This window comes from Macaca thibetana, chromosome 3 (assembly GCF_024542745.1).
Source record: "Macaca thibetana thibetana isolate TM-01 chromosome 3, ASM2454274v1, whole genome shotgun sequence".
NCBI classification, from domain to species: domain Eukaryota; kingdom Metazoa; phylum Chordata; class Mammalia; order Primates; family Cercopithecidae; genus Macaca; species Macaca thibetana.
The window spans coordinates 165,175,952-165,189,080 of NC_065580.1; the positions used below are offsets into that span (position 1 = coordinate 165,175,952).

The window sequence follows — 13,129 nt, forward strand, 5'->3', positions numbered from 1 at the left end:
CCCAGATTTCTATCATCTCAGCCATCGCTCCTGACTCTGCACGTGTTTATCCAACTGCCTCCTAGACATCCTCACTTATTTGTCCCAGGGACAGCTCAAACTCCACAGGCCCCAGACGGAAATGATCCAGCTGTGTGACCTTGGACACATTAGTTCACTCACTCCCTGAATTATAAAATGAGGGCATTACTAATAGACACCTCACCGAGAAGCCTGTTACGGAGATTAAATGAAACAGTACAGAATAGCTTGTCAGGAGACCCTGGCGCATGGTAAGCGACAAGTGTTAACCATCATCCTGTCTTCCCTCAAACCCACGCCTTCTTCCCCATATATTCCCTACGTTGACTCATAAACCCACCACCCATGTCATTCATCAAGTCAGGCTCTGGGCATCCTCCTGGACACCCCCTTTATTAACCTCACAGTTATTCTGCCTTGGCCCTTCCACTCCACTTCCTAAACATCTGTCCTTCCTTCTCCATCGCCACCACCTTCAGTCCTCATTTTCCCGGGGGGCTAGGGCCATTCTTTCCCTGTCCCCTCTTACTACTTTGCACCATCCTTCTGAGAGAACACTGCATCCATCACTCCACCTTCCCCTTTCAAGGGCTCCCCTCTGCCTTAAGGGGGCAAAATCCAAACTCTGGAAGAGCAAAGCCTCTTTAGGATCTGGTCTCACTCTCGTCTCAGTCCACCTTGCTCCTAAGCTCCAGCTGGTCCTACTTCGGGGAGGTGATGGTGGCAGTCCTCATCAGGCTCTGTAGGCCTCTCCTCCCTCCAGATGTAGCTCAGGTGCCACTTCCTCTAGGAAGCTTTCCTGGACTTCCTGTCGGAGGCGCATCTTTCTTGTTTCCCAGGGCCTCTGCCGTAACACTAAGCATGCTTTTATAAGTATCTGCTCAGTTGCCTGTCCTCTCCACTAAACTGTGGTGTTTTCAGGCAAAACAATTATCTTTTATTCCCTGTCCCCAACACCAGGCAGCCAGTAGGTACTCAAGGAAAGTGATCAGCATAAACAGTTTTGGCCAAAAATGAAACAACTTGGTTTGAGGAATCAGCGTGAAAGTTAGTGAATCCACTCCTCTCGTGGCACAAGGCTGCACAGGCGTTCCTTAAGGCCTGCGTGGATATCCAGTGCCTGCACGTCTTTCTCGGTGTTTTAGCTCGCGCAGAATTAACCTGCACAACTACAGCGGGCACACAGCTGCACTGGCATTGGCTGAAGCTTTTTTTTCTTTTCCCCAGCAGAGCGCACGAGGGCCTGCAAAGGCACGCCCAGAGGGCCGAGGTTAAATCCTGCGCCCTTTGTTCGCGGCAGCGGAGAGCGAGCGGCTCCATGCCCGCCGCCCCCGCTGGGTGCAGGGCCGGTTAGGGCCGAACATTTCGCACAGACGCACCCGGGAGCACCGCGTCGAGCGGAGCGCGCGTGCGCCAGGTCTTGCTCTAGGTCACCCTCGCAGCCCTAGGATCCCGCGCTCTGCGGCGCCCTCCGCCCGGGCCTGGCCTCGGTGCCAGGCCGTCTCCCCGGCCCGCGGCCGCCGCTGGCGGGAAAGCGCCCGGCGTCCCGGCGTCACGCGCCAGCAGCCAGGCACGCGGGGCGGCGCAGGGCGGGACGAGGCGGGGAGGGGGCGGGGCCAGCGCAACGGGGCGGGGCAGACGCCGGGCACAGGAAGCGCCGGGAGGCCTGAGCCGTCCCAGGGTGCCCCGCGCGGCGTGGACTCGGGCAGCTGCCGCCATCCCGCTGGAGAGAGGGAGAGAGAGGCCCGCCCGCTCGCCGGCCGGGCCAGTGTGAGCCAGTGCGTGAGGGCGCGGGGGGCCGTGTCAGCGAGACGCAGAGCGCAGCCGCCACCACCAAACGGACATGTTGAAGACCGGCGCTGCCGCCGCCTCCTTTTCCTCATCCTGCGAACGGGACTGAGAGGGGGCCCGCCACCTCTTCGCCTCTGCCTCGGCCGCCCGCCTCGCCGCTTCGGCCGCAGCCTCTTCCTGCCCGGGCCTCGGGCTCCGCCGCTCGTCGCCTCCCCCCAGCCACCAGGCCCGGTTGGTTTCCCGGCCCCGCTCCGCCGCGGCGCGAGGTCTATGTGACCGGCGGGCCCGGAACAGCCGCCGCCGCAGCGCGAACATGGACGCCGTCAACGCCTTCAACCAGGAGGTAAGGGGTGCTCGGGGCAGGGGGGTGCCGGGCCTGCTGCGAGAGCCGGGGCCCGTTTCTCCCGCCGCCTGAGGTTTAAAGCTTTGGTCCGGGTGGGGACGCTTCCTGCCCCGGTTCCGGGGCGGCGGGGCCTGCACGGAGCGGGGCCTGTGGCCCGGGAGAGGTCGCGGCGACCACGGGAACTGACCCTGCACCCCTCCCCCCACTGCCCACCCCCGGACGGCGACCTCGGGCTTCCCCTCCTCGCCCCCTTGCGGCCTCCCCTAGCCCAAGTCTGTGCCCGTTCCTCTAACTTGTCCCTTTTTTGGGTCCGGGCGCCCTCGCTGTCTCTTCCGCGAGCCCCGTTGTCGGCTTCGCAGTGCTGGGAGCCCGCAAGGGGCTAAGAAAGAAGCGCGGGCGGGCGCGTGGGGTTGGGGGCGGGGGAACGGGAGCATCTGCCGGTCGTGGGGCTGGCGGAGCGGTGGCTTCAGCTCTCCTGTTGCTCAGGCCGCGGCGCGTCGACGACTGGACTCTGATCCCGGGTCTGGGAGGAGTTGGAGAGGGTGTTCATCCCCCTTCTCCGAGATTCACGCACTTGGGAAATAGGGCTAATAAACGGAGAGGGGGTGGCTCGTTATAATAATTTAAAGTCGTGAACATAACCCTCTTATAGGCTCTATAGCCCCAACGTGACGCCTAAAAAGTTGAATGGGAGAGAAGAGTATTCGCTCCGCCTTAGTCCGCTAGAAGGCTGGCGTTGTCCTCCAGTTCCCTACCCTCGCACCCCCTCCCGAGGTAGTTAATCCTCGGCTCCCTTCTACGAGGACATTTACATGTGAAAACCTCTCCAAACCGGGAACAAAGCTGCCTGCGGCCTTAAAGTTCTCTAGTTGTTTCTCTGATCATTCCAGGTGTTGCTTTTGGAGTGTAGAGTCCATACATCCTATTTGTCAGAATCGATTTGGGAGGAGGAGACTTGGCTATTGATGATTTAAAATGCGGTTACAGAATGGGAACTATTGTCATGGGTTGAGCTGTATTGTCTTCCCTTTCCAAGTACCAAAGATAAAGCAACATTGAAAAATCAAATGTAGTAGTTCGAGATGTGTGGATGTGGCATTAAAAACGTGCTGCATCTCACAGATTTTGTAGGTTTACTTGTAACAATTATGGTGCAATAACTTTCCTTTAGATTTGCGGTGCTATAATATATGGGACTCTCCAATTACACTGCAGTTGAGACAATTTATTGCCATATAAGTTACCCTAAAAATTATTTTCTTCAATTGATGGGTAAATAAAATGCCCTAACTGCAGTAGTTGCAGCTGGTAATGGACAGTGTCTTGTAAAAGTTCAGTAGTGATGATTTTCAAAACAATAAAAATAATATGTCCTAGTTTTTGATCGCCAGAGAATTTGTGATAATGCTCCAACTATTTTAGGGTTGGAAGTTGATTGTTTTGTGAAGGTAAAATTCACTGGAATGTTGACTCCAGGCTCCATGAGGGCAGGAAGTTTCTGTTCCTTTCCCGCCTTCTCTCCCAATCAAAACAGGTGCTTTGCAAATAATTGTTGAATGAGAATTAAAACAAATGGCACAACAGTAGTTAAAATATTTCAAGTACATTTTTCTCCCAACAGTGAATGTGTTTTTTAAAAATTTATTTCAGAATCGGAAGAAAGAATATTTTTGATGAAAGAAGAGGATTTTTAGTTTATTCTTAAGATCAGAAGTATTCTGATTCAGGCGTTATGGAAGTTGACATCAAGCACATTGTTAAGCAAAGTATTTTCTATTAATCCTGAAAAGGCACCATCAGTAATTTTTACTTTGAAAAACCAAAGTTAGGAATGGTATTGATTCCTTGAAAAAGGGAAGTGATATTTGACCTTTTTAAATGTGCAGAATGAGCATTTTCTTATCATTGTTCATTTTCCAGTTCATTTCAGTTCTATTCCTAGTCTTTGTGAACTGCAAAGAATGCCAACTCTCTTCTGCTAAATTAAAACTCTTCTAGAGAAATTAATCTGACTTTAAAATTCATCTTACTGTGCCTACTTGATTTGTAGTGCTTCTCAACTATTTCTCCCCATTCATGAAATGTTCTTGATTCATTCCCCATATAATCTTGAATCTCTCAAATCTGATCTTCACTTAAACTTCTGAGTGCCTGCTCACCTGCACAGCCACGTCCTGAGTACTGTAGGGCTACCAAGCATCTCAGTCACCTAAAAGTCTAATCCAGTAGAGGACATAAGACTTAGATAACTTTAATATGATGTGGTAGAACAGCTTCCTTTGGGATCCTTCCATTGCAGTGTGGCATAGCCATTGGAGATCAGTGAAGGCTTGGGAAGAGGAGCAGGTATCAGTTTTAGGACTTCAGAAGAAGTAGGAAGCAGTGATCGAAGGGCAGTAGTGTTGAAAAGTGAGTTATTTTGATTCTGAAGGCTACTGGAAAGTAAGGATGGTAAAGTAGTTTGAGCCTGACAAGTTTCATGTTTGCCTAATGTGTTTGAATTTCATTTTTAGGCTGTAGGTAAACATTGAAGGTTTTAAGCAGTGGGATAATGTAATCAAAACGGTTTCGTTCATAGTCGTATGCATTATAGGAGGCAGAGACTTGGTAGGAAATATAAGTAAAACCTGAACTTGGCAAGTGTATGGTGGGAATGGAGAGTAGAGAAAGGATGTGGGCCAAAGGAATCCATGGACCTTGGCATCTGATAGGTTTATAAGCACCTTTTGTCCCCACATCCTAAGGGCTGAGAGAGTGGTGATACCACTCTCTCAGCCCTTAGGTTAGCCCTTGTGTTAGTGGTGATACCCTAACACAAGTCATCAAAAGCCTACTTAGTAGAGAAGAAATGTGTTTGATTTTTGAACAGGTTGAGTTTGAGTTAATTGTGGAACCATCACGTGGAAATTTTTGGCAAGCAGTTGGGCTTATAGGACTTAAACTTGGAAGCAACTAGGAGATAGAGGGAGACATCCAGGAGTTCAGATGGGAAAGGTGGGGGAAAATTGAAAGGGGGAACAAAAGGAATTAATATAAGACCAATGGCATGTCAGGCACTTATATGTACACATGTCTAATTTAATATGCATTCCCACAACCCTGCATAGAGTCCAATTACAGATGAGGAAGCTGATTTTCCAAGAAATTATAATAAATAATAACTCCCCCAAGGGCATATTGCTAGTTAATGGCAGAACTAGGATTTGAACTCGGATCTCTCCACTGAAGATAATATTTTGTATAGTATGAGGGGACTTGGCCACTGAAATGTTTGAGGGCAATGGGATTTGAAATTTAGGGTTGAATGGTGATGGGAGATAAGGAAATAAGAGGTAGCTAGTGTAAAGTAGTCTTTAGAGATTTGGTTTTGAGGGATTAGAGGGAAACGTTGCTTAAGGATGAGGGAAGGAAGGGCAGTTTACAATGTACTAGGCACTGGTGATAGGCATTACCTTCGTTTATAATATATATAAGGCTTTAGCTTTAGTTAGTAGTGTTGAATCCCTAGTCTCTTAGATGGGAGTAGAGGCTTTAGCATTTTCAAGGAAGGGGGTGTAGAAAAGCATAGTTTACCAGCAAGAGGGGGGATGGCTAACTTGAAGCAAAATTATGGATAAGAGAAATGGGACAAATCAGAAGTGCAGGTAAAAGACGTCCATCTCAAAGAAGGAAAGGAAGATAGGAAAGATGAGGTTATTAAAGATACCCATTTAACAGAATATTTGGAGAACTTTTATGGCAAGACATGTATTAAGTGTTGTGAAAGATGAAAAGATGAGTGAAAAACAATCAGTTATCAATTATGGCTAATACTTAGTGGTGTCTGTTGTATAGTTTATACACTTCTGAATTATGAAGAATTTGCTAAAGTTTGTGGAATAGAATAAAGAGTATGGTTTTTGTTGTTGTTTTTTTGTTTTTGTTGTTGTTGTTTTTTGTTTTTTGTTTTTTTTTTTTTGAGATGGAGACTCGCTCTATCCCCAGGCTGGAGTGCAGTGGCGCAGTCTCAGCTCACTGCAACCTCTGCCTCCTGGGTTCAAGCGATTCTCCTACCTCAGCCTTCCGAGTAGCTGGGACTACAGGAGTATACCACCACGCCCAGCTAATTTTTGTATTTTTAGTAGAGATAGGGTTTCACCATGTTGGCCAGGATGGCCTTGATCTCTTGACCTCGTGATCCGCCCTCCTGGCCTCCCAAAGTGCTGGGATTACACGCGTGAGCCACTGTGCCCAGCTGAATTGTATTTTTTAACCCATTGACTGTATTTTTAGTGTTTAACCCATCTTGCCTACATCCTGAAGAATTGTATCTTGCCCCTCCCACTTTTTTTTTGCATCATCTGCAGTTTTAAGACATTTAAAGTACAAAAATAGTCCAGGCACAGTGGCATACACCTGTAATTCCAGCACTTTGGGAGGCCAAGGTGGGTGAATCACGAGGTCGGGAGTTAGAGACCAGCCTGGTCAACATGGTGAAACCCTGTCTCTACTAAAAATACGAAAAATTAGGTGGGCCTCCTGATAGGCGCCTGTAATCCCAGCTACTCGGGAGGCTGAGGTAGGGGAATCGCTTGAACCCTGGAGGCGGAGGTTGCAGTGAACCAAGATTGGGCCACTGCACTCCAGCTCGGGCAACAGTACGAGAGTCCATCTCAAAAAAAAAGTACAAAAATAGTGCAGAGAAAATAAAACAGTTAAGAATATACAGTTGTTACTATTTTGTGTTTTTAATTTAAAAATAAAATATAAAGTCTTCCTTTCATCCTCACTCCAACCCCAACTCTCCTCCCACTTGCAGGAGAGACAATCAGATAATTTAGTATTAATCTCTGTGGTCCATAAACAATATGTAATATTCTGTGTTTGATACTGGAGTGTAGTGGCACCAGCACGGCTTACTGCAGCTTTGACCTGCTTTTTTTTGTTTGCTCAAATATTAATACTATTAAGATTTAGTTAACATTTTGCTGACAGGCTGAAATGAACTTTTCAAGCATGTCTCTTTGTACACATGTGTAGGAATTTCTGTGGGACAGCTATTCTCAAACTTTTTGGTTTTAGACCCGTTTATTTGTTTTATGAGACAGTGTCTGGCTCTGTGGCCCAGACTAGAGGGCAGTGGCACGAACTCCACCCATTGCAACCTTCACCTCCTGGGCTCAAACCATCCTCCTGTCTCAGCCTCCCAAGTAGCTGGGACTACAAACCTCTGTCACCATGCCTGGCTGATTTTTCTATTTTTTCTGTAGACATGGGGTTTGCTTTGTTGCCCAAGCTGGTCTCGAGCTTCTGAGCTCAAGTGATTAGCCCACCTTAGCCTCCTAAAAGTGCTGGAATAATAGGCATAAGCCACCACGCCTGGCTAGATCCTTTTAAATTCTTAGAAGTTAAGGGCCAGAGAGAGCTTTTGTATCTATTGGTTATTATATTTATTGATATTTACCATATTAGAAATTTAAACTGAGAAATGTGTTTATTAATTTACTAAAAATAACAATAAACTTATTACAATATGTTAGCATAAATAACATTTTTAATGAGAAAAGTAACGTTTCTAAAACAAATTAGTAAGAGTCACATCATTTTACATTTTTGCACATCTCATTTAAACTTTGGTTTAATAAAACCTGGATCCTCATTCCAGTTTTTCATTCAGTCTGTTGCAATAACACACATCAGGTAGCCTCTGGAATATACTGCTACATACTTCTGAGAAAACGAACAAAAAGGCAAGAAATATCTTAGTATTCATATGAAAACAGTTCTGATGAAAAGGACTCAGACCTCTCAAAGGTCCTTAGATTCCTTTTTGAGAACTGCAGTGCTGGGATGCTATGCATATAATGCTGCTTTGCAGTATAGAAAAAAATGCGAGTACTTGTATATTCATGGTTATCTTTAAAGTTGGACATAAATTAAGCTTTACGAATACTTAATGTACGAATTGACATTGGTACACTTATCGTGTTGGGCTGTCAGTCATGTTGTTCTGAAGGAAGAGTTGAGTTTTGCATCTTAGTGGGGAGCTTGCTACTTCTTATTCTCACTGCAAATTGTTCTGTATGACTATTGTTGATTACTAGGGATGATTGTTTTCTAGAATTTAGTTCATCTGATGGGGATACCTTATTAAGTATTTTTTTTAACCTGTAGTATTAATGTTTGGGGTTCAATCATTTCTGAGATGTTTATGTAAAGACATATAGATAGAGGGGTCAAAGTTCTTTACTATGGAAAAGATGTAGAGAACCAGGTCGATTATTGGCAGTAGAGTTGGAGATTTCCCTTGCCAAAGTTGACCATGTTGTGCTGTTATCCCAGGAGTTTTTGAATGTTGAAAGTTGGTTATACATAGTTTTCTTTCTCTACTTTCTTTACCCAGGGAATTCTTAGTCTCTGACAAGGGTATTGGTCTGGCTTTATAGTGATTGCAATAAAGTGATTCTTCAGAGCTTTCTGTAGTGGGATTTATCATTGATGTTCTTGTTGTAAGTATTTCCTTCCCTAGTCTATCGTTTTGTCTGTATTTTGTTTCCGAAAAAATTACATGAACACCTAAGGAATTGATTCAGAGAACAATTAGAATAATGGAAAGGTTGGTTTCTAAACCTTGTGAAACAGAATTCGGGTTAAAACTGTACCTACTAGAGAGATGACACAATTGTTAGTGTTTTTTTGGGTTTTTTTTGTTTGTTTTGTTTACCACATAGGAAGCCACTATAAAAATTGTAGGTTGTTCTGTGTCATGGAGCACAAGCAAACATAATTTACTTCAGAATTCAAAGTAACTTTTCTGTATATATCTGCACACATTCAAATCTCATTTGAAATACACCTTGATAACTTAGTAGGGAAAAAAATGTTACGTAAGTAATGAACCTTTACTGTTATTCATAACATTTGTTGAGACAATATGCCAAATCCTTTTTTAGCACACTTTGGAGCAGCAGCATACAACTTTCATAAGCTGAAAACTACACTTTGTTGTCAGGTATATAGCAGAATAAGCAGCTTACCTATTAACAGTTCAAAATTTTGGTAACATTGGTTATTTATTAGTATTATGTTTCTGTCAAACCACAGATAATAGAGGTGGGTAATAGTTAAATTTGCATTAGAATAGTCCTTACCAGAATCTGTTGAGAGCTTAGGAGAGACATGTCTACATTTCTGTGTTACTATTAAGTGTAATTAATACTGTGCTGCTGTGATTTTGAGAACTACAAGAGATTTTACAAACAATATTATAATTTATTATACCCGATCGCCTTCAATCCTGTTCAATATTTGCATGGTTTTTTTGATTACATTTCATTGCTGAGTAGTTTTGAGCTTTTTATTGGTGCTTTTGAAGACATAGATAAGTATACAGAAACTGATATTCCAGTAAAGTGCACTATACCAGATTAGTAAATTCAGGAAGAAAACCAATGTAACTCAGGAGTGGAGTTAAGAATTAGAAGCCTGGGTTTTTACTAGGGGGTAGAGGAGAACAGCAGGGCTCAGTGAAAGGTGGATGGCCATCCAAATACCTCTTGAAAGTTATAATTTATGCTTGGATAATTGGTGATTCTTGGTATAAATCCGTGTGGGTCAGTGATCCCAGTTGGAAGAGACCAGAGAGCAGTGGTGTAGCTAGCATATTTGACATCCAGAGCAGACTTTTTTTAAACACACCCTTTTTTGTGTAGCAAAATTGTTTTCAGAAATAATCATGAAATGAATAATGGAAATGACCAGAAAGGAAACTTGAACTGTATGTGCGCATGCACACACACCCACCACACACATACTACATATAAATCATACCAGACTTTTAAATTGTGTTAATATATGTTTTTTGAAATAGTGGAAAAACTTATCTGCATACTGATATGTCACAACAATGAATACGAATATTACAGTTTGTTTTTGTTTTTGTTTTGTTTTTGAGGCGGAGTATTGCTCGTCACCCAGGCTGGAGTGCAGTGGCACGATCTCGGCACATTGCAACCTCCATTTCCTGGGTTCAAGCAGTTCTCCTGCCTCAGCCCTGCCTAGTAGCTGAAATTACAGGCACATGCTACCAGGCCCAGCCAATTTTTGCATTTTTAGTAGGGACGGTGTTTCACCATGTTGGCCATGCTGGCCAGTTTCTTTAAAAGTCTTAGGCAGATTTGTCAGTGACTGTTAAAATTGATGTTCACATATTTGTGTTCAGTAGACAGTTACAACCAGATTTATTCATCTGTTTTCACCCACAGTTAAGAGCACTTTTAATTAATTTTAATTACAAAATGTTGTATATACAGCAACACATACACAAATAGGAAGTTTTCAACATAATACTGTGTTTGGCAGTGATTTATAAGCACACTTCACAATAAATTCTAGAAATCACAATACTATCCACGTATTTTTTTCAGCATTGAGTGTAATGACTTTCTTGTTTTTTAGATGGAATCTTGCTCTCCCGCAGACTGGAGTACAGTGGCACAATCTCAGCTCACTGCAACCTCCACCTCCTGGGTTCAAGTGGTTTCCGTGCCTCAGCCTCCTGAGTAGCTGGGATTATAGGCACGTGCCACCACACCTGGCTAATTTTTGTATTTTTAGTAGAGACGGGATTTCACCATGTTAGTCAGGCTGGGTCTTGAACTCCTGACCTCATGATCCACCTGCCTCAGCCTCCCAAAGTGCTGGAATTACAGGCGTGAGCCACCACACCCGGCCTTGAGTGTAATAACTTTGAAATGCTGTAGTCAAAATTTTACTGAAATGGTTATCACCTAAAAATTCAATGTAAATGTCTATTATATTTGATAACCACTTTTGATATTCACGTACAAGGAAATACAGCTTCCTTGTACTTTGTTCCTTAGTGATAGCATCTCTATGATTCTTGTTCATGGGTTTTCACTTTTAAAGTTTTATTATATTTATCTTTATATTTGTTTGAGGCTGATTCTGGTTGTTTGTAAATATTTATGCCAGAAAAAATACATCTCAGGAAAGAAAAATTGGACACAGCTATAATTTTGAATATACTATTTAAACATAGGAATATATATAGGTACAATAGGATTGGAGTCATGCTGAGCCTGAGGGGAGCTGAAGCAATCCTGAACCTTTTTGTACTTACTCTCCAAATGAACAGGTATATCAAATCTGCAAAAACTGACTATATAACTGGGGGATTTCCTAATAAACTTCCAATTAAGATGGATTGCTTATTAAAGGGTATGTAATAAAAATGTGCAGATTTGATATTTATATGTTGTTAAAACTCAGCAGTAACCACAGCAACCCCTTAAGAGTATTGCCAAAATATTTTGGGGGTGATATACTTTATCCCTGGTGTTATTTAGAATTGCCTGTGCTCAGGCCAGGCGTGGTGGCTCACGCCTGTAATCCCAGCACTTTGGGAGACCAAACATTGAGAAACCCTCTCTGTACTAAAAATAAAGAATTAACTGGGTGTGGTAGCTTATGCCTGTAATCCCAGCTACTCAGGAGGTAGGAGAATCGCTTGAACCCGGAAGGTGGAGGTTGCAAGGAGCCTCAGATCATGCCATTGCACTTCAGCCTGGGCTGGGCAACAGAGCAAGATTCCATTTAAAAAAAAAAAAAAATTGTTCGTGCTTGATGGTGATAAAAGAACAAAATCAAAGTCTTGCTATGTTATTTAGTCTTGATAGTTCACCCACTTACTGCCTGCACCTGGGTGGACTGCTCCCCTTGCCTCACTCTAGGTATGCAGTTGCATTAAAGAGCAATAGTTGACCAATCCACTAGTCTATGAAGTCTCCCTCTGCGATATGCCCAGTATATCTTAATGCATTCTATCATGAGTGTTCCTCTGTATTTCCTCCTTTTGACTTTCAGTTAAAGTAGAATTTTAATACCCTGCTTAAAGGAAACCTTTAGTACCAAAAATTACTGATATCCCTTTTAAACCCTTTAAGAAATATATAACAGTCTTTAAACTTTAATGGCCATATGTGACTTAGTTTACCTTAATTAAGAGATGCTGAATGATAAATCACTTTAGTTAGGGCAGCCAAGTTTGGGGATCAGTTGAAATAAGTACAGATAGGGATATATTTTATAAAGCAAACCTGTAGAGATGGAAAATAGATTATTGGCTGGCAGAGAGCAAAAGGAGCAATGGAGAGTGACTGGTAATGGGGATGGGATTTGTTTTGGTGGTGATGAAAATACTCTATAAAGTATTGATGGGTGCACAACTCTTGAATGTACCAAAAACCACTGAACTGTACATTTTAAATGGATGGGTTTTATGGTATGTGATTTATATTGCAAAGCTGTTGTAAAATACACAAAAAATGTCAGGTTGTATCATAACCATTTTGTTGTTTACTTGCCTTACCTAATTTTCTATCAAGATGAAAACAGTATCCAGTAGCCTCTGCATGGCTCTGTAAATTATTTTGTTGATCCCGAATCCTAAGTTTGTTCAAAGGATAGGTTTAGTTTTGACATACTATTTTAAGGAGTAGTCCAATAGGAACAGTTCACGGGAAGGACAAAAAGAATCCTGCATTTGCCCATTAAATAACCAGGTGCTGGCTAATGAGTTAGGTGTTGTGTACATGTCTTTGCATTCTTTCCATTTTAAAGGTAAGGAAACTAGAGAAGTTTGGTGAATGGTCTGAGGTCACACAGTGTGAAAGTAACAGTTCTGAGATTTGACTCAGTTCTTTTCAGAGCCCATCTGAGTCTAGTCCACAGTCCCACATGGCTGCTGTGAAGTTTTTGAGCAGTGAATCCTTATCTAATGGACTATTTATATGGCGAGAACACTAAGTGAACAGCTTTTGTACATCTGAAGCATGGTAGCAAGTGATAACTATCAAAATAATGTATACTTTTGAAAGGACTTGTCACAGTTTAAGAATAACAAGGTTTGGTTAAGTTTTTGAGGCACCCACAGTAATGCAGTAAATGTAATCAGCGTTTAAAACTGAAGGTGTC

The 13,129-nt window shown here is 43.2% G+C and overlaps 1 protein-coding gene across 4 annotated transcripts in view; it reads left to right on the forward strand.

Annotated features, from left to right (window-relative positions):
* The first annotated feature begins 1,743 nt into the window (after positions 1 to 1,743).
* SCAF4 (SR-related CTD associated factor 4) overlaps positions 1,744 to 13,129 on the forward strand; it is a 62,084-nt gene continuing 50,698 nt past the window's right edge. For 3 of the 4 annotated variants that reach the window (XM_050786058.1, XM_050786057.1, XM_050786056.1), the window contains exon 1: positions 1,768 to 2,155. In XM_050786058.1, coding sequence (XP_050642015.1) covers positions 2,126 to 2,155 — 30 coding nt within the window. In that variant the 5' untranslated portion in view covers positions 1,768 to 2,125. Of the gene's footprint in view, positions 2,156 to 13,129 lie in introns of all 4 variants that reach the window. The other variant, XM_050786055.1, reaches the window with a different exon arrangement.